Source organism: Pipistrellus hanaki (genome assembly GCF_964339955.1).
Source record: "Pipistrellus hanaki genome assembly, chromosome: 1".
Classification (NCBI taxonomy): Eukaryota; Metazoa; Chordata; class Mammalia; order Chiroptera; family Vespertilionidae; genus Pipistrellus; species Pipistrellus hanaki.
The window spans coordinates 175289055-175314777 of NC_140503.1; the positions used below are offsets into that span (position 1 = coordinate 175289055).

The 25723-nt window shown below is 36.1% G+C and overlaps 1 protein-coding gene across 36 annotated transcripts in view; it reads right to left on the minus strand.

Moving 5' to 3' along the window:
- ADGRL3 (adhesion G protein-coupled receptor L3) overlaps positions 1 to 25723 on the minus strand; it is a 723514-nt gene that overhangs the window by 88329 nt on the left and 609462 nt on the right. For all 36 annotated transcript variants that reach the window (XM_084885599.1, XM_084885586.1, XM_084885612.1 and 33 more), the window contains 4 exons: positions 16269 to 16452; positions 15260 to 15382; positions 11019 to 11227; positions 10143 to 10319 (listed from right to left, as the gene is read on the minus strand). In XM_084885599.1, the coding sequence (XP_084741725.1) occupies positions 10143 to 10319; positions 11019 to 11227; positions 15260 to 15382; positions 16269 to 16452 (693 nt within the window). The remainder of the gene's footprint in view (positions 1 to 10142; positions 10320 to 11018; positions 11228 to 15259; positions 15383 to 16268; positions 16453 to 25723) is intronic.

A 25723-nucleotide genomic window follows, 5' to 3' on the forward strand; every position in this document is an offset into this window, starting at 1 on the left:
TGAACATGGACTGTGCATATATGCTCTTTGGCTAATCTCTTTACCTTCTTTTATCTAGCCCCTCTCACCCCACTTCATTCTGATATCCTTCAGGCTGCTCCAGTGCTCCATGCCTACAATTCTGTTTTGTTCATCAGTTTATTTTTGGTTTGAATTTTTAAAAAATTAAACTCTCACCAGATTTAGTGAACCAGGTTGCAGTATCGATAATGAAGGAAACAGAAAAGGAAACAGTAGAAAATGTGGGAATTTACTATCTTACAACAGCTGAGAATTTAATGCAGATATAGGTGAGAGAAAAAGATAGATTAAAGTTGATAAAACAAAAAATGATCACTCAGAAATTTCTAAAGGAAATGTACTGATCAAGCAGTAAAGAAGAAAAAGATTATAGGATTATCTCGAGTCTTACTACCGTGTTTCCCCGAAAATAAGACATCCTCCGAAAATAAGACCTAGTGCATGGAAAGATAAGACATCCCCTGAAAATAAGACCTAGCGCAACTTTGGGAGAAAAAATTAATATAAGACACTGTCTTATTTTCAGGGAAACAGGGTATTAAAGTATCTGAGGTGAGGGCAAAAAATGAAGCTATGTAGATAGAAAATTCCATTTTTAGCATTTCTAAGGTGAATACAGTTTTGATGAGGATGATGGTTTTCAAAATGTCATACTCTATTAGGAGTGCTGATTTATTTTATTAGGGTACTCACTTAATCTTATTAAACACTATGATATGATACTATTATTATCTCCCATTTGCAGATGAAAAAAAATAGGAGCACATAAAATAAATAATTTACCCAAGGTCACTCAACTAGTATGCAGCAAAGATAGAGTTAGTGATAGGGTGACCAACTGACCAGATTTGCTCAGAATGTCTCAGTTTTAGCAGTAAATTTTGCACCCCAGGAAAGCCCCTCTCCATGACATGAAAAAATCTCAGAAATCAGAGATGGGTTCAGAAGTTTAAAAGAAAAGGACAAATCCATATGACAGCCTGGAAAATAGAAACTGGAAGCAACACTATTGTTAGTGTCAAATAGATGTAGTATCAATTATCCACCTTCCCTAGAGATGGCTGCTGATTTCCCCCCAGGCTACTTAGGTTGGCAATCATGGATCATTCTTGTTGCACCATACAGTTGTGATCCTGAGTTCCTCTCTGATTTTGGATTAACTGTTGGATTTTGATCAAGACTGTATTGCTTTAATTTCTGACACTGTGATATTGTAATCATCTTTTCTAATAGGTTGATATAACTGAGAATGACTATAGTACAATAACATGATAATCCTGAAAAATAAAGTGGAAGCATGTTTTATTTTAAAGATTTATGGAAGGACATATAAAACTAGGTTAGCGAGGCAGCCAAAACAGAGCATACTGTACAACATGCAGAAATGACCTTGGGACCCGGTATGACAGAGAAGGTTGTGTGATTGTGCACTCAGAGGCCGAATCTCTCAAGTCTAGGATGAGACGGGCAAGTTTTTGTGAAATCAATTTTTGTTGTTGTTCTTTTATGTGTTTGTTTGTTTTTTTAATCTTCCCCCCAAAAGACACCAATGCTTAGTTGAAAGTAATGGTTGTCAGAAAACCTTGAGTAGACCACAAGAATAAACATGAACTATTGTCTTGCTCCTTTGATTTTTCTATGCATCTGAGTAAAGTTACTTTTTTTCTGATCCAGGGGATGTATCTAAAATGTCCTGTGGGTAAACAAAAGGGAAAATTTTGATAGCCAATATTTTGGCTCCTTATAATGTGACCTGAGTTCTGTCAGATCTTAGAAAAGATCATACTTTCTAAAGTATTTCAAGTGATATGTTGAATCATAGCAACAGAATAATGTTTTCCCTAGCTCTCATGAACTTTAATGTGAAAAATGGAATTTCAAAGCAAAATGTTGTGAAGACCTTGGTCAGCTATAAAGTAGACTTTGCCCATCTACCTGCATATTCAACAGAAAGCACAAATGTAAATTTTGAAAAGTTCCATTCAGCCTATAATCCCTTTACATAAGAAAATGAACAGTTCATACCTACTCTTTTAGACAAGGCTGCTAAAAATAGATGTGATTTTCTTACTTGTGATAATGAGGTTTAATAATGAAATTTTAGGGTTACTTTTCCATTTCTACAAAATGTGAAGGAGTATTTAATGGGTTTCCTAACTTTCCAGAAATGGAAGAAGACATTCTCCTGAGACATGCGCCTCCAAGATTGCTATCATTGTCTAGCCATAGAAAACTGTTAAAATATTGGCCTTCTATAAAATCATAGTTTCAAAGTATGACGCAAGAAGAATTTCTTTCCCTAATCTTAAAATATATGACAGGTGAAAATGAAGAAACAGATTACAGTAGAATAAATTTATATGTTTTTCTTCAAAATTGTGTGATGAGCTCCGAATAGACTATAAGGAACCTGGAAAAAGGTGAACTGATTCTACTTGAGATGCATGAAGTTCCGTGCCAGACAAAAACTCATAAACAAAAAAGCATGACTTCTTTTTGGGATTTAAGACTGTTTCTATAATGTAGCACCAGAAAACAACAACAACAACAACAACAAAAACAACAACAACACGAACAGTCAAGTTAAATCAAGTTAAATAGGACTTTCTCATTTCTTTATTAAAACTGTAACTTATTTGAAATTCAATATAGACTTCATAATGCAAAATTACCTCAGTGCTTTTATTACCATTATCCCTGACAGTATTTTGCCTTATGTTGACATCCAATATGCTTGGAAGTGTTTAAAAACAATGTACATGTTGGATATTGACAATCTATATGATGATTCACAAATGCAAAAGAACTGATTGACAAACAGCTGGTTTACCAGAGCAAGCCCATAGAAACAAAGTGGATGGCCATTTGAGGAAAGCTAGAAATTCATTCCTATAAGCCTGATTCTAGGAATTGTCACCGCTAAATAGTAATAATTACTTAATGCATATTAAATACACTTTTGATCTGGTAGTGCTATTTCCCAGTTGGCTCTCTAAAAAGTTGATCACCCTAACCGAAGGCCAAATACTCCATGCTGTAAACAACTTCACTAATGGTGAAGAGGACCATAGATCCTCTTCTATTTTACTTGTTATGACCCAATTATACTAGGCTTCTTAGAATTGGACAGAGCTAGGCTTTCATGGGTAAAATTTTCTTCACTATCCTTTGAGTACAGAAATTAAACCCAGTGGTTTTACTAAAACATTTACTAGGGATCATTCAGCAAACTTGCTGATTCTCACACAAAATGGGTACTGTCTCCTAATACGAGTTTGGTAGGTTGATTTTAAGAATATTCATTTGATGCTTAATTTGTGACAGGTACTGAATAAAATATAATGTAGACATACACACACATGTACACAAGCATGTGCACACACCCATCCCATTTTTACTCCATATTCCATTTTCCTCACTAAAGCCATTTCAGGCAAAAGGAAAAGGAAGTAGTTACTAGGTTTTCATTTTTCCATTATCTTGAATAAACTTATTACATTTTAAACAGAGTGGGGATCTTCCAGATAAAAACCATGGGAACTATAATCTCACAGGCCTAAAAACAATAGGTAGGAGCCAAGATTAAATTTTACAAAATTAACACCTCAAAATGCTCACAGTTCCATGAATTGGACTTTTAAATTACCAAATAACCAACCATAGAAGGTTTTTAAATAACAATGCTTACACTGTAAGACTGCACAAGGAAATTGTCAGTCCCCTGAATTGTTTATAACAACATAGGAAAAGTGGTTTAGTTAGCCATATTTTTGTAAAAATGCTTTTAAAATATTATTTATATAGGTTGACCCTATTGTCTGCTTAGAATGTTATATAAATAACTTTTGGGAAATCTAGCCTAATCTCTCTAGAGTCCAGTAGTTCTCCAATTTTATCACGTTATTTACTAGACACAGTGGAATGAGACAGGAAAAGAACAAAAACAATCACTGAATACTATCAATGTTTAAAAATAAAAGGCAGCCGAAACCGGTTTGGCTCAATGGATAGAGCGTCGGCTTGGGTACTGAAAGGTCCCGGGTTCGATTCTGGTCAAGGGCATGTACCCTGGTTGTGGGCATATCCCCGGTAGGGGGTGTGCAAGAGGCAGCTGATCGATGATTCTTTCTCATCAATGTTTCTAACTCTCTATCCCTCTCTCTTCCTCTCTGTAAAAAATCAATAAAGTATATTTAAAATAAAAATAAAAGGCAAAATTTTGTGACCTGGAACAAATAGAGATAGTAAACACGTCAACTTAGTAACAATTTAGTTCTTACTATAAACAGTATTAGCATTTGAGGATATTTTTAGAACATTAGGATAGGAAACGTTTTAATACTGGTTTCATTTGATTGATTGGTTGATTATATTTTCTTAAGCCTGGGTAAACTGAATGAGTAGAGCCATTATGGTTAAAATAATAAAAAAAATATATTTGTTAGTTAATGCTAAAAATCACCTCACTAATTAAGAAGCAACCCGAAAAATTAAAAAGATTACTTTATATTGACTAATGATTGTACTTAAATCGAAATTAGTGGTTTTGACATTATGGGAATTCATAATATCTATGTAACCAACATTTTGAAGGGTTCCAGTTATATGTCGTTATGATAATATTTTGCTAAAAATCCATTATTTGACAATTTCATTGTAAGTAAAAAGTCTTGCTCTGAAAAGTAAGGCAAAATGCTAGCCTAAACTTCTCTTTCAGAAAAGTCTTACCTTGATAGAGGTTGATAAATGATTATTTATTAGTAAAAACTCAATTAAATATTTTGACCTTGACAGTTAGCTTCTCTCCTTGACCCCTACTAGGATCAGGAGCTCAAAGCCTAAAGGAAGCAAATATGTGAATTTAAAAAATCATATTTTTTAAAAATAAGCGTATAATTCTTAACATAAGTTTGTTTGTTTTTTAAAAAATATATTTATTGATTTTTTTACAGAGAGGAAGAGAGAGGGATAGAGAGCCAGAAATGTCTATGAGAGAGAAACATCAACCAGCTGCCTCTTGCACACCCCCTACTGGGGATGTGCCCACAACCAATGTAAATGTCCTTGACCAGAATCGAACCTGGGACCTTTCAGTCCACAGACCGATGCTCTATCCACTGAGCCAAATCGGTTTCGGCTTAATATAATTTTATTATTCAATTCCTAAAATAATCATGAGATAATGTTAGAAAATATTTAATAGTGTCATCTCAACAATTAATGGGAAGAGGAGTTCAGATAATTTACCTAAGAAAAAGAGGAATCCATCCTGATTCTCAATGTCCTGATTTGTTATTCTTATTCTGACTACCTACCATTCAGATTATAAACGGGGTAAATAAATCATGATGATGATATCTATTGTGATATGAATTAAATGCAATAGTGTAAGTAGACATTAAAAAAATTATATTCAGCCCTGATCCTGTGGCTTGATAAGTTCTCCCTCACATCAATTTCTCTCTTTCTATTCTCTCTTTCTAAAATCAAAAACATATCGTCAGGTGAAGATTTAAAAAAAAAAAAAAATTCATTCCTACTATTACTGGAAGGGCCCTTCTGAGGGTTGAAGTCTTCACCTAATCTCGATTTTTTTAGAATCTCCACAAACTGGATTACCTCTTTTTTAAATAAAATGTAAAATTTGCTGAAAAATATATGATAAAAGCATAAAAATCCAACCTTATTTCATGTACTTCAACCCTGTCACTCTCATTTGCTTAAACCAGTTCTATCACTTCATCTGGGGAACCTTCCCTGACCCTCCAGGTCAAAGCTATTTCCTATGTATTCCCGTCCTCTGCTACAATAAGACATTTCTCACAAGATACTGATTTTCCTAATTACTTATCTATATTACTAATTATATACTTGAGCTTTGCCTGTTACAAAATGGTACTCAACTACTAAGAAACAAATAAAGGATGGAAGATGAAGCATAGTACTTTTTTTTAATTGAGATTACTAAAACAAAGTTTGCAGATATGTTTCCACAAGTATTTCTTAAATACAAAAATGTCAGTGTTCCCATAGAATGTACATTTAACCAAGTTATCAAACTTAGTAATTCCCATAAGGGACCTCCTGATGCCATGGTAGGCATATTTAACAATTTGCTGAACAACAGACAAACAAACCTGTAGATGGTGCCCAATAATGGAAAGATACTTGTTTTTTTAAATCTTCACTCAAGCATATTTTTCCATTGATTTTTAGAGAGAGTGGAAGAGAGAAGTAAAGACAGAAATATCGATGTGAGAGAAACACATCCATTGGTTGCCTCCTGCACACACCTTGACCAAGGCCCAGGCTGGGGAGGAGCCTGCAACCAAGGTACATGTCTTTGACTGGACTTGAACCTGGGACTGGGACCCTTTGGAAAGGTTTTTAAATATCATAAATACTATTTCAGTTTAGTATAAAATCACATTATCTAAGTGTCTGTAATGATTATTTTTCTGTCTAAAAGAGAAGACAATTAGATGATTCCTTAGACAACAAAAGTAGAAAGAGTTAAGAAGTTATTAACCAACTGAGTTGCCACCTTGGAGAAGAAGCATCCCTTTCCTTTTTTTTTTTTTTTTTTTTTTTATCTGCCTACATTGTCCTCTCTATAATATCTCTCTCAGTACCACATTCAAAAATCAGGCTAAACTATTTTCTGCCTTGATAAACTAGAAAGTCACTGAATTCCTGGGGCTAGGTTTGTGGGGTGTTGTAATATGAAATTTTATAAAGGACGGAAAGGGAAAGCGCCTTGCCAAAACCGGTTTGGCTCAGTGGATAGAGCGTCAGCCTGCGGACTGAAGGGTCCTGGGTTCGATTCCGGTCAGGGGCATGTACCTTGGTTGCGGGACATCCCCAGTGGGGCTTGTGCAAGAGGCAGCTGATCGATAATTCTCTCTCGTCGATGTTTCTAACTCTCTATTCCTCTCTCTTCCTCTCTGTAAAAAATCAACAACAACAACAACAAATATATATATATATATATATATATATATATATATATATATATATATATATATATATATATATTTTTTTTTTTTTTTTTTTTTTAAAGGGAAAGTGTCTTTGAGAAAGTGATAATGGAGCAAAGACTTGAAGGAGACAAGAAAGTTGGCCCTGTGGCTCTTTGGGGGGTAGGAGGAGGGAGACTTTCAGTTCTAACTACAACACCCTGATATGTTTATGGCGAGATGATGAGGCTGGTGTGGCTGAAGCCACGTGAGCAAAGGGAGGAATAGTAGGAAAGGAAGTCAAGAGATGATAATGCAGCCAGGTTTGGGATTCTGGTCTTATTGAGGTTAAGAAGTCCTTCAGATTGGATCAAAGTTATGAACTACTTCGTTTGCATTTTAAAGGGGTTATAAAATGGCTTTTGAGGATGAATCAGAGAAGTGACACAGTTTGAGTCACATTTTAAGAGTATCCTTCTGGCCATTATGCTGAGAATAAACTTAAGGGAACAAGGAAGAAAAAAAGGACAACTAAGGGGCTGAACCAAAAAATAGAGAAGTGGTAGTGGCTGAAATCTAGTTGGTGGTGAAGAAAATACTGAGAACTTGTCAGATGCTGGATCTGGCAAGATACACACCTAGGACTATGTGTGAGTATGAGTGGGAGAAAAAAATAAAATATTTGGTTTGGGGCCAATGTACCTGGAAGTACATCACTAAGAAGGAAAGGAATCAGATGAGATAATCCCAAAAAGGTAGTTCTAGAATTGTGAAACTTACCAGAAGTCTGGGTGGACATAGCAAGCCAGCAATTGAATCTATGAATCTGGAGTTAAGAAGCGGAGGTAGAAATCTGGGAATCATGAGATGATGCTTAGAGCCATATGACTAAGCTACATCCAGAATTACACCTCAGACCAGAGCAACTAGGAGAGGTCATAGAGGTGAAAAGGAACAGCAAAGGAAGCTAAGAAAGATGTTACTAAAGAACATAAAGAAACGAGAGAATGATGTACCCAAGGCAAAGGAAGAAAATGTGGCAAGAATGTGGTCGATGCAAATTGTCCATAAGTTACCTCACTAAATGCATCCGACTCATCCTTTGGAGCAGCATATTTTTTGAAGAGCTGTCTCTGAACAGGCCTGCCTTAGATGCTCCTCCTCTGTGTCCCCACAACACAGTGTTGACCTCAATTATAATATTTATCACAGTTACGACTGCAGCTTCACTTCTCTGCATGAGTTCTTTAAGGGCGAGAAGCTTCCCTGTCATGTGGAATCTAGAAATATCTCTAGGAGAGGGAGGGGGAATTTGTGTGTATTGAGAACCTACTGTGTCCTAGGCAACTTGTCAATACCTTTACTCAGGTATTTAATGGATGACGGAAGTACTGAATGAACAGTAGAGATCACACAGATGATAGAAAAAGACAAATCAGGACACAGGCAGAGCCCTGGAGTGGAGACCCATGATTGGGGAACCGCAGTTTAATAACAATAACTATCAAGATTCCTCAGCTAACTCTTCTCGCTAGTTTTCCAAGACTGTCAACCAAATTCTCCAATATGATTTTGTTTCTGCTACAGATCTATCTGCAGAGTTAGAAGGTGACCACTGCAAACATAAATAACTGTCCCATTTGGCTACTGTGCTTCTCACTCTGCATGAGTAACTGAGTGGTTTGGTTTAGGCATTAGTGTAATGAAGGTTTGGTCAGATTGGAACTTTTTGGACTTCTGCGTAAGATTTGCTTGCATTCTGCTTTTCAAACGTCACAATGAAGTTGTGAAATCAAAATGGGACTGACTTAGAGTATGTGATATAAGAAATCCAGGACTTACATACTGTGTGACTGACTACTAAAGGAAAAATATTGATTTCCATTTATTATATCTCTTGTTGACACAATAACGGTCACAGTCGGGCTTCTTGTATAATAGGTGATTGGGTAGATGTTGTCATGCTATGAACTGAGCAAAATGATATTTCGTTGTTATTTCAAATGTGATCCATATTTTTTTCTGAGTTTCAATTTATTCCCTAAGCTGAGAAATAGAATCCCAGAGCCATACTAACACATTCCAAGTTTAAATCTAACATTTGGTAGTGCTGCCAAATTGCTAAGCTAGATCAATTTGTGATGCCCTGAGAAAATGTGCTTGCAGTCATTTAAAGACCAAAATCTGAACTGTGCTGACACAGCCAAGGCAATTTACTCTTAAGGTGTAACTGGGCTTGCATTTGGTCTCCCTCTGGGATACTTGTACCATCTTTAAATTCAACAGTGACAAAGAAAATTTGGGATGAAACTATTCGGATCAATGACAACAGGTAGATAAACCTTTGCTACAGCTTTCCCTTTGCAAAATGTGCTAGACAGCCATGCTTCCTCTATATTTATTGACACCAGGGAGATGAGAAGAGAATTCACAAGTATATAATTTTTTGTTAGCAACTCATCTATCAATCTCTATAACCACATTAATCAGCACTTTGTATTTTTATATCCTATGTATACCTAAAATCTAAATCCTCTCCACATCTACCAGGACAGCCAGAGCTGTGCTGGGAAAAGACCAGTGCAGCCAAGTTAGTGATCTTCCCAACTTTGGAAACTACAAAATCATATGGATGTTTCTTTAGGAGGGTGTCTTCTTGAATGGACAAAACCCATCACATTGAGTTAGATCTGCTAAGCTTTTTGCATTACTATGCATTGTGCATTGTCCTCAATGGCTGCTTTCCCAATAGTCATTCTAAGAGAATTTAAACCCACTTAGTCTTCAACACACCGGATCCCAGTTCCCAATCTCACCACACTGGCTTTTGGTCCTGGGGTCCTATCTTGCCCTGTTTATGAGATCTGACATTTATTCATCCAATATAAAAACAGGGAACACTAAAAAAAATTTTATAAGCAAACTTTGATTTTAGGAACTACATTGATGGTTAAAAAAAAAAAAAAAAAAAAAAAAAGGGAAAAAAAGGAGAAGTTATTCGAATTATCTGGGAGGATATGGGTTGGACACAGAGAGTTTCTGAATATAATCACTATGGAAGTGGAAAAACTCTAATGTGAGCTGTGAGACTAATCCGTAGAGTTAAGACTTTTTACAGTTAGTGTCCTGATTGTAAGCATTTTTATTGTATGGCATATCTCTTACCTTAACTTCCACATGTGCCATCAGAACTGCGAAATTGGTGAGGTGGTTACAAGAGCATGTAGTATGTGTCTTATTTGTTGTCAGGAGACGGCAGCCTTGAGTTGACCAATAACCCGTCATTGTGCGCTTGGAATAGCTCCAAAATGAACAGTTGGGGTTGAAATTTTCCTCGGACTGCTACAGGGTAAAAATAAAATCAATAAAACCAATAACTACTTTATGCTCACATAAATTAGGTAGACATTCTCTTTACATCAACACAACTTCATATTCTGTTATAATTTTTGTGGAGAAGTCTGCCAGTGTTTCCCTATGAAGCGGAACTCGGCAATTCTAAGGAAATTTGTTATCTATCCCCCTGACTAGGGGTGAGTTTACTTTTCCAAAAACACATATTTAAGGAATACTAATAGTATTTCAAGATAACATCAGTTAATTTCAAAGTATATTACTGAGTAAAACAACAACAACAACAATAAACTGTTCAAATGAACTTGCAAAAGGCGGATGGTTTTTAGAAATCTTTGTTAAATTTACAATGCAATCTTAGTATAACAAAATTATATCTATACACAAAGATGTAATTGCTTATAGTAGCCTATGTGAAACCATGTCCAGTTCAACTGAATATTTTGCTAGCTCTTTGTAATTATGGAGAAGCATTTATAAATATATCTATGAATGTTTTATCATAAGCAATTTACATATTCAAGAAATAGTCTTTCTTATTTCAGAAAAAAATTACTACTATCATATTTGAACTGCTACATATAAAATAATAATAAAAATTAAAAAATTAATACATTTTATATTCTTTATTTGCTATAACTAATATAGATAATGTGGACAACTAAACCTAAGAAGCCATTTTCTTACCTTAATATGTTTAACAGTGAATACCACAGGATCAGCCAAATAAACCTTATTACTGAATTCTTTGTTTATTGCCGCTGTAATGACGGGTGAATTGACAATAACAGAATGATTGGTGGACATAGCTTCTGTTCCCAACTTCATGCTGGCATTCTCCGTGGACAAATAAGGACCCAAGTTGTTATATAAAACAAAGGCCACTCTGATCTCTCCTGAAATAAATGCAAATGTGAAGTATAAATTGGGGAGAAACTCTGATTACTTTCTGTATGTTCTACTTACATTAGATAGTTCTAATTAGATTGTAATCAAATCTGTATAATATATACTCACAACATCTTAAGAATTCATTTTAGCTCTGACTGGTGTGGCTCAATGGATAGAGCGTTGGCCTGTGGACTGAAAGGTCCCAGGTTCGATTCCAGTGGAGGGCATATACCTTGGTTGTGGGCACACCCCCAGTGGGGGGTGTGCAGGATGCAGCTGGTCCATGTTTCTCTCTCATTGATGTTTCTAACTCTCTATCCCTCTCCCTTCCTCTCTGTAAAAAAATCAATAAAATGTATTTTTTTTTTTAAAGAATTCATTTTAACCAAAGTGCCAAGTCATTTGTTGGGAAAGGAAAATAAAAAAGATGCTGAAAGAGCTGCATATAAGTGTTAAAAGAAATGAAGTTCAATCCCTATCTTACTCCATACTCAAACATCAATCCAAGATGGATCACAGGCATAAACATAAAAAGTCGAACATGAAGCTTTCAGAACAAAATGTAGAATAGATTTTTAGTCATGGGGAAGGCAAACATGACTTGGTTAGGACCCCAAAAACACTAATCATAAAGAAAAAAAATGATAAATTTATTTCTGTCAAAATTAAAATTTTATGTCTATCAAAATATAGCATTAAGAAAATGAATAGACAAGCCACAGAATAGAAAAAAAAATGTATGACTCATGAATACATAAAGCATGCCTGCTAATCAACAGCAAAAGAATAAATGCCACACTAAAATGGCAAAACAGAAACAGAAATTTTAGAAAAAATAATATATAATAGGCTAAGAGACATGAAAAATCATCAAAATTATTATTAATGAGGGAAATAATTACACTCACATCGAGATACCATTTCATACCTACTAGTATCTCTAAAATGAAAAAGACTGTCCACACTAATGTGCATAAGGATGGGGAACAATTGGAATTCTTGTATGCTGTACACAGCTGGAAGAAGTATAAAGTCATTCAACTATTTAGAAAAATGTTTGGCAGTTTTTTTTAATAAGTACATATCTACCCTTCCTAGATAAGCAAAACCATAAATTCTCAAAGCAAACATGCATAAGAATGTTGATAGCATCTTTATTCATAATAGCACCAAACTGGAAACAACTAAAAACCTATCAAAAGGAGAATAAATTATAGTATATTAACATAATGGAATATACTATGCATCAATAAAGAGCAAACCACCGACACATGGAGCATCATGATTGAATCCCAAAAATACTGAGTTAGAGAATACAGACAGGAAAGAGTCCACACTGTATGACTCGGTTATATAAAATCTCAGAACAGACAACACTTGTCTATACAAATAGTAATGAAAAGAAAATAGTTTCATCAGGTGAGGCAGGAGCTGAGCAGAACGGAAAGAGGCACCAGGGAATTTTCTGGATAATAGAAGAGATTTGTATGTTATATTTCACAGGCTAAGTACAACTGTCCAATTCATCTAGCTAAACACTTAAGGTTATATGAATTATGTTATATGTAAATTATATCTCAATTGCAATAAAAATAAATACAAAGATTCAAACTTTTTATCTGTTTTAAAATTCAATCATGTTCTATTAAGGTCACTGTTTCCATACATTATTCCACCTTATTTTTCCCCTATGATAATCTCTAATTTTTCCTATGGCAGTCCTCTATAAAAGTAACCATCTTTTAACTTCCCCCGCGCCCCATATTTCCTTTCTTAAGGAAACAAGAGACAGTCCAACAAGAGACAGGCATTGCCCTGACTAAAGTTATTAAGAAAAGGAAATATTGTAATTTATGACAACTTGACTGAATCTTGAGGGCATTATGCTAAGTGAAATAAGTCAAACAGAGAAGGAATACTGTATGACCTCACTTATATGCAAAATCTTAGGATAAAAACAACTCATAAATCTGAAGGGTGTTTCCCAGAGGTGGGTGGTGGGGAAGAGAATAGGAGGGTAGGTAAAGGCAAGTAAAAGGTACAGTATGGTGACTGTGGTTAATAATACTGTATTGCCTATTTTGGAAGTCACTAAAAGTGAATTTTAAAAGTTCTCAAGAAGCCAAAACCGGTTTGGCTCAGCGGTAGAGCGTTGGTCTGTGGACTGAAAGATCCCAGGTTCGATTCCGGTCAAGGGCATGTACATTGGTTGCGGGACACATCCCGGGTAGGGGGTGTGCAAGAGACAGCTGGTCGATGTTTCTCTCTCATCGATGTTTCTAGCTCTCTATCTCTCTCCCTTTCTCTCTGTAAAATATCAATAAAATATATATTTTTTTAAAAAAAGTTCTCAAGAAAAAAACAACACAAACCAAAGTGTAACTGTGTGTTGATAGATGTTAACAAGATTTATTTTACTGTTTGTTTTGCAATATATACAAATATCAAATCATTATGTTGTACACCTGAAACTAGTATAATGCTATATGTCAATTATATCTCAATAAAAATAAAGAATTAAACTAGATTAAATTACAGAGTACACACTAAAGACAGGTGTGAAGGGGGGCACATGAGGCAGGAAGGAAGTGGACCAGGTAACATGTGATAGGGTTGGTTAAGTCATTTGATTTCATTCTAATTACAACTGGCAAGATTTATGTTTTGGGAAGAACCTCTGTCAACAGGAGTTATGTTTGGGAGCAAGAGTAAAAGAGGGAAACCAGTTAGGAAGCTAATTCAGGAATCTGATTTTGTTTTATATGAGATCTTATTGCTGCCTCAAATTTCACATTGTCAAATTAGCAACATAATAAAGATTTATAACTTCAGTCTTATAAGATTTCCAACACTTACAAAAATGTTTGTTTGGCTGACAACATATATAATTTTTTTACATTATTTAATAGGCTATTTAAAAAACAAAACAAAAAACTATCCACCCTTCAATCTGAAACCTTAGCTTTGAATTAGTCACTAGGACTTGAAGTTGTCTTACTATCAGTAACAGGTTAAAGGTTCTCAATTCCTTGGCCAAAATAAGTTTTTAAATTAATGTTAGGGAGGCTTAAGATATATTTTCTTTATGAGATTAGTTATTTAATTTTAATCAAATTAAAATCATTCAGTGAACTTATCCCAGTTCACTAAACTGATCTCTTTTACCAGTTCCATTCCCTAAAAGCACCTCCTCACAGGAAGTTTTTGTGAAAGAAAAACATAGACAGCCCCCCCCAAAATAAGTGAATAAGAAAAATACAACCAGATAATTTTAAAATTATAAGTAAAATTTTCCTTACAAGTTTTAGAAAGCCAGTCTGACAAGTCAATAACAGTTACTCCTTTCAAGAAAAAAAAATTATCTGGACTTGTTGTTCATTAATTTCCCTCATATTCAACTTTCTAACATTTATTGCTACTGAAAAATACCGTATTTTCCGGTGTATAAGATGACCCCCCTAATTTTACAGTTAAAACATAGCTTTAGGCCTATATTCGCTGTATAAGACTACCCCCCACTTCCGAGGCAACACCAGTTCTTTTTTTAATAGACCACCTCTCTGACTCTGGCCAATCTGAGCAGGCTTTTTACTAGAACACAGTGTAGCTTCGGGTACAGAACATGTATAATTTGCATGCATAAAAAGCCTGCTTGGATTGGCTGAGTTAGAGAGGCAGTCTATTAAAAAAAGAACTGGTGTTGCCTCGGAAGAGGGGGGTAGTCTTATACAGCGAATATAGGCCTAACCCTATGTTTTAACTGTAAAATTAGGGGGTCGTCTTATATGCCGGAAAATACAGTAACAAAACACTTTCCAAATCTGAGAATTTTGTAGAACATATATGATTTCTCTATTGTTGGTGCAGGTGACAGAAAGAGGAGGAAGAGCAGGAGAATGAGTTCAGTGGATGAGAGGAGACAGATAGCAGATGAGTAGAAGATCAGGTTTTGAACAGCACATTTAAAATTCCAAGCTGAGAAGCAATGCATTGTTAAGTTTAATCCTGTCAAGCTTAACAAATAGACTCTAACCTACCATTTCGTCCATTTTGTTTTAAAGTATTTGCAGAAAGCTGGATGGTGCTTCCATGACCCATGGATTCTGGAAATTTTAAGTCTTCCAAGTTTCCTTCTGTGCTCAGCCTTGCAACTTCCAACTCTGTCAATGGCAAAGAGATATCAGCGCTTACTGAGAAAGACTGCAAAGGTAATTTTCTAGGTCACTGAAAAAGTCCTGAAATCAAAATACTGGAATTAGTAATGTTCTATTTGTCATGCTTTACAGTAGTGGTTCAATCTTTTGTTTAAAAAATATGATTTTATAATCAAAGCAAATAATTAATATCAGGCAAATAAGAATCCAGTTGTATCAGTTATAAAGTAAAAAAGAATTAAAATTCCAGCTCAAATCCTTATACGTGGTCATTGACTTAACGTTTATTTTCAAAATATTATCTTTATTTTATGAATTAGATATAAATACCTTTAAAATCTGCACTATTGTATCAATATCGATCTATATTTAAATCTAGTAAGTTTGAAACAGCTTTATCAATTTTTCTGAAATAAAACTGTCAGGTACATCCTTATACGCAATAAAAAATAGATTTATACTCCTATGAGCCAATAACACAGTTATCAGAAATTGTTTTAACCCCTAACTTAATGATTTCTTTACAGTATGTAATTCAGAGACACTCCTATTGTGACTGAAGTAGCCCATAAGCCCTGACTTAGGAAGATAAAATTTTAAATGGTATGATACATGCATGTATGTACATATGAACACATATGCAATTAAAAACAATTAAATGAACCTCACTGTAAGGGATCCCAGGCTAATATACCCAATACCGGAATGTCCAAAGGAGGATCACATACATGATTATGAGGGCCCTTTATAAGCCAATGACAGGTGACATCCTTTTAACGACAGAACAAGAACTGAGTACTCTTCCTAATACGTAGGCCACCAGAGATACATTCTTTTCCCTCTTCTGCTGTCCACGGGTCTCTGGCCCTGCTGTCCAACAAAGGCCACTTACGGATATTGTCTGTGTTCTCCCGGACGATGTCAGTCTTCAAAAGGTTATCCGCCAGCACAAAAGCACTCTCCTCCACGGTGTCAAGCAACATGGTGGCTGCACGGAGCTGATCGCTGGTAGTCAGGTCCCTCCACGCATTCAGGGCTTGCGGCTGGAGGAGGTTGTTAACTGTCTCCACCATTGCCTACAGGAGGGCGAACACAGTGACAGAGGTCTCCGGTGAGCCCGGGAGCTGTCAGAGAGGCAGGCGTACATGCCGCCCGGCAAGCAAGGATCAGAGGGTGCACGAGTTCAGCCTTGTCCCAGCCTCCCCTGTGACATGCCGCAGCACAAGCCTTCATTATTTCCTTCTGTTAAACCCGAGCTGAGGCCTTGCGAGGCAAGGGGAAAGCCTGCTTTTGTTTGGAAAGGACGACAGGCACAGCCATGCTCGTTTCTTAGAATCGACATCAAGGCTTCAATAGGACTTGACATTATTTGGCTGGTGAACTGTTGGCAAGTGATTTAAACCAACACCTGTATCACATCACCCACAGAAAATAAGTTTTTCTCTCTCTATACATCACCATAAAACTAGATGCGGAACACTGTAGAAATCAAAAGGATGCCTATAGATAGGCCAATAAAAGAATGTGCTGCCTACAGGTTGAGGCTTCCCTGAGCAAATCAATTTTTTTTTTTCTTTCTTAGCCAGCTGGTAAAATGTCAGAATGGGGAAAATATCAAAGTCTACACACTCCCGGGGGCTTTGGCTGTGTTATGTGTGGAGAGAAACCTTCACACTGTTTACTGTCGGGCAGAGGAATCAACAGTGGGAACTTGCTACGTACGGCCCTCAGGTGTTTCTCCTTAAAAAAAGCAGCAGTAGGTACACTCACACATCGAGATAAAGCACCACATTTCCCATGGCTTTATCCGAAAAGAATCGCCTCTGTAGTTATAACTTGAATATTTCCTGTGGTTAGCTTTATGCTCTAGGTTACAAAGAAAAAAATAGTTCTCCCAGTCAGATCTTCTTAAGGTTTCATCCAAACACAGAGGATTGCAAAATAGAAAAATACAACATCTGAAGTTTAGAAGTCATCTCCCCTTGAACCCTTTGATTATGAGATACCCATCTTGTCCGAAAATAAAAGTTGAATAAACATCCAACACAAGCATTTTCTAGGCAGCACCCTGGAGCTTTAAAACAGGGCTCCCATTATTGACACGTTAGGAGAGGGGCCGGGAGGGATTGGAGACACAGACACGCCTGCACTGCAGTGTGTTCTGCTGGCTGGATTTCCATAGTCAGCAAGTCACAACTGTTAAAAACTCAGCCTCATAATGAAACACCTTGGCTGCCAATTAACACCGGCTTCAAAAACTCATTTGCCTTTTGATAAAAGTTGCTTTTCTTGATATCCTTCCCAGCTATTCCAAGTTCTGGCCAAAAAATCTATTTCACTAGACTTTTATGTAATAGTTCGACTTGAGTACTGTGTATCATGTAAAAAAAAAAAAAAAAAAAAAAATCTCTCATGAGCCTAAGGAAGGGGAATTTTCACCTAGTGTGCTTAGCTCTGTCATTTGTTCTGAGTTTAAAACACGGCCTGGAAGCCAGACAAAACCATCTCCGGATCACAACAAAACGACCTGCTTTTCAGGAAGTTCTCTGACACCTACGGGATATGCCGAAAGGTGGTGCCAGATAGAACAGAAACAAACCAAAAGAAGTTCAGTGTTTTCTAAAGCCAAATAGAGAACTCCACTCTGTAGCGTAAGGAAGTATTCTCTCTGGGATGGGATGATTCTCTGAATTCATTAGAAATGCTCTAAAACCCCACGTGCAATAGGAATTATGCCTGTTCTTTCTTTCAGGAGCAGCCATTTTAACATCAGCCAACAATCCTACATTGATTCATTTTAAGCTCGTCCCAGGGAATATTTCTCTGAATATAATAATATTTCTATTCTGGCCTTTATTACTTTTCATTTTTTAAGTTAAAAAAATTAAGGAAAAAAATAAGAAAAAGAAAAAACTCTGATGAACTCAGAGAATGGGAGAGTATAGCAACATATGTATTACTAGTAAATAGTTTATAATGTATGTTTAAAGGCATGAACAAACTAACCTGTTTTCTGCTAGTGATACCCCTCAAGTAAGTAAATCTTAATGATAACATTATAATTAATACAATTTGTTTAAGCTTTCTAACGATTGCTCTCATGTCCCAGTTACCAATTTAATGAAGGCCAATTAAATAGTCACAACTCATCCTATATAATAAAGAGGTAATATGCAAATTGACCCTTACATCCTCACACAAGATGGCTACCCCCATGTGGTCAAAGATAGCCACCACAAGATGGCCTGCAGGGGAGGGTAGTTGTGGGCGGTCAGGCCAGCAGGGGAAGGCAGTTAGGGGCAACCAGACCAACAGGGGAGGGCAGTTGAGGTCAACCAAGCCTGCATGGGAGGGCAGTTGGGGGTGACTGTGCCTGTAGGGAAGGGGAGTTGGGGGTGACCAGGTTGACAGGGAAGGACAGTTAGGGGTGACTTGGATGGCAGGGGAGCAGCTAGACGTCGATCAGGCTGGCAGGCAAAAGTGGTTAGGGGTAATCAAGCAGGCAGGTGAGCAGTTGGGAGTCAATAGTTCCTGAGGGGTCCAGATTGGAGAGGGTGCAGGCTGCGCTGAGGGACACCTCCCTCAGTGCACAAATTTAGTGCACCTGGTCTCTAGTCAATGATAAAAGGATATCTATATTTTGTTTTCTTATACATTTATGGTATACATTTGCACATTTTTACGCACAAATGATGATCTCTGACCATAAAACATTTGTCAAACTAGTCATTTACATAGCTTTTATAAGGTTAACACATCTCTTTAAAAACAGATTAATTTTAATTTTATTTGGTTATGAAGAAATGAGTCTAACTATATGTAAAACCAAGTTGAATGGGAAATGTTCAAGAAATTTAAAGTGAGGTTCTAGGACATTATTTTAATGTTCAGCAACTCTCACTGATTTCTCTTTGTTGCTATAAATATTTTCTGACCTAAAATTTACATTCTACATTTGGAAGAAAATAAGATTAGTCCAGAATTTATTTTTAAAAAAATGTGTATTCTCAATGTGTTGATCTGAGTGAAAAAAATCACCTAATGGTTTGGACACTTACAGATTGAAATAACTTAAAATTTTGAGAAATAAATTTAATTAACAATGTCCTTGCCAGAAACTAAATAATAACTCACTTTATTATCTCTTTAAATATTTTTTTACTTATTGCTTTTAGAGTCAGGCAGAGGAAGGGAGAGAGAGAGAGCTTGAGAGAAAGCGAGAGCGAGGAGAGCAAGAGAGAGAAAAACATCAATTTATTGCTCCACTTATTTATGTATTCATTGATGATTCTTGTATGTGCCCTTATGGGAGTCAAACCCACAATCCTGACATACTAGGACGATGCTTTAACCAGCTGAATTACTGGGCCAGGGCTCATTATCTTTTAAAAATTACCAGGAACTAAATAGGAAATGGATGCTGGGAATTTGCATTCTACTTCGGCCATCAAAGTTCAGTGTGCCTCCGGACAAATTTATGTTTTCTAACTAATCAATGAAGTGTCAGCTAAACAAGAAAATTAGTTTGATTATGTTTTAATATGAGGCTAGATAGGGACATCCACTATTAGGTTATACTACTTTCATTATATAGTTTACTGACTAGACTCTGAGGTGACTTTTTACTGTTTCTAAAAATAAAATAAAAATTAGAAAGTGTGAAAAATCAGATTCAAACCAGAATCATGGACATACCATATCTTTCTGGACATATTTTTGCTTTATACAACATTTTTAGCCATCTTGTAATTATTCAGATCTTAAGCAAATAATTTGACTATCTTTATTCATATACTAGTAATTATATGTTTGCTAAATCATTATAAACCATATAATCACACTTTACATATTTCAAAAGGGGGATAATTTAGTTATTTGTTATAACTATTGTTAACATTTTGGGGATAAAACTAGCTTATATTTTCCCCAACTTTTGTCATTATTCAAAGAGCATGTGCTTATGAAATAGGCTAGGACCATGGTCAGCAAACTGTGGCTTGCAAGCCACATGGGGCTCTTTGGCCCTTTGAGTGTGGTTCTTCCACAATATACCACAGCCTGGGCGAGTCTATTTTGAAGAAGTGGCATTAGAAGAAGTTTAAGTTTAAAAAATTTGGCTCTCAAAAGAAATTTCAATCATCCTGTGGATATTTGGCTCTGTTGACTAATGAGTTTGCCAATTACAGGCTAGGAGGCCTTAGCAAAAATACAAAGATCTATGGAGAGAAACATCAGTGTCACTTCCTACCCAGGAGAGCAGTACATCTCAAAGGAGGCATGCAGGATCACCTGGGGAACTCACCTATCCCTTACCCTTAAAAACCAACAAACTTAAGATCCAAACTAAATAAATGCCTTGTGAAAAGATGAATAACTTTACCACTGTTGGATTTTTCTAAAGACAAGCTTTTTAATAATAAGCTCATCCAGTTTTACTCAAGTCACCAACTGCTCAATAAGGCCTTCCATTATCGGAATATCTAGGAAGAATCCCCTCACTATTAAACCTATTACCTTGTTTGTTTTCTCTGCACCATGTGTTATTACCTAAAGTACCATATATTTATTTATCCAAATGACTATTTTCGATCTGTCCTTCAAGAAAAGTCTGGCTTTTGACTAGACCATGATATTCACAGGGAAGAGGTCTTGTTCATTGGTGTTTTCCCCGGGGGAAATTTTAGTACCTAGAGAAATTTTTGGTATTCAATAAATACCCATTAAACAGATAACCTACATTTACTAATAAATCATTAATGACCTTATAAACAATAGGAAAATTAAAAACATCCTCTTCTAGTTCTAGAACTTTTTGCCAGGTTTCCTAAGAAGTCTTCTGAAAGAATAAAGAGCTCAGATACACCACCATGGTATGGGAAGATAGCAAGCTAAATGAGAGGGAATTAAGAAGACAACCAGAGCTCAAAGAGCAAAACAGAACCACACATTATTGTAGTTAATGTGGACCACTATGCATAACAATATATTCCGAAATGTTAAGGGTATCAAAGCTCACGTTAATATAATTCAATGAGGTTTTATTAAATATGTAAAATATGCACACTATGCAAAGAACTAGGGAATTCGCCCTTTGATGGAAAGAGATGGAAAACATACAGTGTACTCTCAATTTGCCTAAGGGCCAAAGGTCGGTGCAAAATAGAGCTATAAACTTACTGCAGATAGAACAAAAGAGAAATTCTTGCTGAAGAGGATCAAGAAAAGATCCCAGAGGTGTTTGCTTTTGAGTTAGACTCTAAAAGACGAATAAATTAGCCTTGATTGTAATGAGGAAATTTGAGGCTAAAGGACATAATAAGCAAGTTGATAATGTAAAAAAAAAAAAAAAAAAAAAAAAAAAAAAGGATAGAACATGAATAGGGTTTGGGATAAGGAGGATGTATGGTTCACAGAAAGAGTTTGAATATGGTAGAAAAATGGTAGGTAGAAATCAGGTCTTTGAAGAACTTCAGCATGATAGAATTTGGGACTTTACCATAGAAAATGTGCTATCATTAAAAATTTTTACGCAAAGTCACTATATGTTCAGAGCTCTTTTTACGCAACATTTCCTCTGAAAACATATCAAAGAATGACTGAAGAGCTGATTTATGAAGCCAAGAAAAATAACAAAATGGGAAATAAACTCTATATAAGTTCATTTTTTAACATTCTTATGTGTTAAAACAAAACAAAATTTTATAAATATGCAAAGTATTATTAGGTAGTCTATTAGAAAGTTAAAAACAATAATTTCCTATGTCTAAATTTAAATGAATACATTGCTGGCATTCTTTTGAACAATGCCTAGAAATTTTATTTTACTCTTTATTTCCACATGTTTTTTAATGTGTTCTCCAGAATGCAAGATTTCTTTAAAAATATATACTGAAATTATTTTGCTGAACATTGCCTTTAGTTTTACTATATATTTTATATACAGTGCTATTAAATATTCTTCTTCATGATAAAATCCCAGCATGTGCAGAGAAAAGAAAAATAAGTTTTCAGATGTTTTCTGCTCTCATCTTCTATTTTCTGACTATATTTATATATTTAGTTATAATTTGAAAAAATAAATCAAATTTTTTCTTTTATTTTTCACTTATTACTTCTTGATATGAAGTTTACCTGTTGAGGATAAAATATAATAGAGCACAAGTTTAAAATCATTACTGAATAGGCACAGTGTACTTATGTTTAGATATTGATTCCAATAAAAATTTTAAAGGTCAAGTGTTGAAAGAGTCTTTAAAACCGTTTTGAACTTGCAGGTATTTTTATTAGAAGTCAAGTTGAGTGATTGATATTTACACATCTGATCAATAAACTTAAGGTTCCTTTTATAATCATTGTCATTTAACATTATTAAGCATCTAAAAACTACTAACCTCTGAACTCTCTTTTATATTACAGTGAAGTATTGGCATTTTCAAGTCTTAATTAAAATTAGATTGTATAATGCAACTGACCTTAATATGATAAGAAGAACTGTGGAACAAAATAAAACTAAAATTTCATAGAAACGGTCTCTTCTAGAGACCTCTTGCTATTTAAAAATGTATTATTTTTAGCAAGCTGTATTGACTTAGTTTATAAATCTCATGTATATTTAAATTGATTGAATGCTGCCAAATCTAAATCCTAATATGCAAATAGACTAAATGGTGGCACAATCAACTAAGCAAACAACTGGTCGCTATGATGTGTGCTGATCACCAGGGGGCATGCGTGGAACATGGCAGGGGTCAGCAGCAGGCCCCAGAGGGCACAACATGGTGGGCGCTGGCCACAGCAGAATGGTGGAGCAGGTGAGTGGGGGTGCCAGACCAAGGTGGGGCACAGGTTGCTGTTATGGTGGTTACTGAAAATTCTTTGCTCCTGTGCACCACTCTCCTGCCTGGTGCTCACACCTGCTGCCAATGCCATTGCTTGCACCTGCTGCTGGTGCCCAGTGCCTGTCAAGATCACTCAGCACCCTCAGTGGGTGTGAGCAGCCACTGCCAGCCCAGATTGCCCCTGAAGGCTTCTCTACCTCCCTCTGCTCCTGAGGGGCAATTGGGGCAGCAGCCACCACCACTTGCACTTGCTGACTACGCTGGCCCTGCTCGCACCCGCTGCTGGCACTGGCCCCATTCGCTCTGCACTGTCAGTGGGTGCGAGTGGGGCTGGCACCATCAGCATGTAGGAGCAGCAACAGCAGGAGTGGGGCTGCCAGCAGCCAGGGAACTAGGGCCATTGTGGGAGGGGCTGGCGGGGGTGCAGAGGATGGGCCAAGACCCACCCCTATGCACACTGCAGCTTCTCGGCCCACAGTTTCTTTCAAGGTGCACAAATTCATGCACTGGGCCTCTAGTAAATCTATGTTGTGTTACAGGAATTAAATGGAGCTATAAACTTGATTTAAAACTCTTGCTAACTCAACATTCATTCAACAAATATTAACAAAGTGTTTTCAATTGGAATGCTGAAAGAGAGACAGATACATCAATTCTCCTTTAAAATGATAACAATATAGAGAGGCCAGACAATTACACAACAAATAAGATGCAGCATGACAAGTATTATAATAGTGGAAACACAGGGTTCAAGCTCTGTATTGGAAGGGCTCATGAAGTCCAAGTCCAAGTTTAAATTCCACATTAAGTAGACAAGCAAGGTTTAGATCATGTGCTTATAGATACAGCAGTGGAGAGACAACAGGCCCCTCAGAGGAACTGAAAAAAATTCCTTGTGGAAGAGCAAAGAGTGCAAAGGGTTCAATGGCTAGATTAGTGAGTGAAAGCTAATTGTCAAAGAGGCTTTCAAGCCATGTTACAAAAGACACTTGCAATTCTTCTGAAAGGTAACAAGTCAGTAAAAAGTTAAAAGTAGGGAAGTGATGTTATAATGGTTAATAGTTATTGAGTGTGTTGTTCCAGACTCTCATCTGAATGTTTTCTATGCATCAATTCCTTTAATTTTGACAATAACCCAATGAGGTAGATATGATTATTATCCTCATCTTGCAGTGAGAAAATTGAGACTCAGAGAAGTAATTTGCTAAAGGGTAATTAGCTAACATAAGGCAGAGCCAGGGTTCAAACGCATGCATTCTGGCTCTGCAGATGGAGAAATTTGATATTGCAAAGATATTTAAAATGATTTGTTGATTAATTAAAGTCAGTTGGAGAGAGCAATAAAAAAAGTATGATGCACAGAATTTAGAAATAGGCAATAAGGTGACACTTAAAATGGGAATAAAGGAAGAGGAACACAAATTTCCACTCATTAAAAGGTAGACAGTATAAGTGCATGTGGGGGAAGAGGGTGCTGAACATGATGAATTCAGAGTGCCTATTATGAATGCAAAGGGCGTGAAGCGTGCCAATTACAAAGGTCTAGATAAGCCTTGTCTGGAGGGAAAACCTGTCCTCTTCCTTGTTATGTTCTGTGACTGGGCCTGAGAATTAAGCTGACATATGATACATTGACAGAAGAAAAGAACAAACATTTTATTTAATATTTTTTTATGTGCTCACAGGAACCTTCATAGGAAAAATGAAGACCTGAAGAATCAGTTTGGACTGAGAGCTTATACACTTTTCAAAACAAAGAATGACAAATGTGTGAAGTGGCAAGATAAATAAAAAAAGGTTTAAGCTTCTAGCAGCAGTAAATTGTGGGAAAGTGACTAGAAAATACATAGGGGAATCAAATGGAAGATAAGAGTTATTTTAGTATGTTTGTTTTCAAAGATCCATTTTGGCATTGACTGCCTGTCTCTGGTGATAAGAAAGTTCTCTTGCTGGTACATGGGAAACTTTATGATCTGCTTTTAGACAGAAAGAGGGAGACTATCTACTGTTTCTCAGTGGACTCCATCTCAAAATAATTAATCTGCCAATGAAGCATATTTTGGGGTAATGTTCTTAACACCTTCTGCCTTCAGGTTACTCAAATATCTGACATTGAGATTTAGGCATCATAAATTTACGTAAGCTTATTAAAGCCATTGATATGCCTGATGTTTCTCAGATAAATTGAGTACAGGGAGAAGAATTGATGGCCCAGAAATGTTAACAATAGAAGAGAAAATGTAGAAAGAAAAGTTGACAACTGAGATGAAGAAAAACTAGCTAGTACAAGAGCTTAGTATTACAGAAGTCACAGGAAAAGGGCTTCCGTCAGTTTCCAAATGAACTCAAGCACAAAAGCATCCCAAAAGCCATTCTTCTTTAAATAATAAATAACACCAGATTTCTTTCTGGGTAATTGGTAGAATTATTGTAAAATAAAGATAAAAATAAAAACTACACAGAAAATCTGCTTTTGAAGGATAATCATTTCCACGTTAATACATCTTTA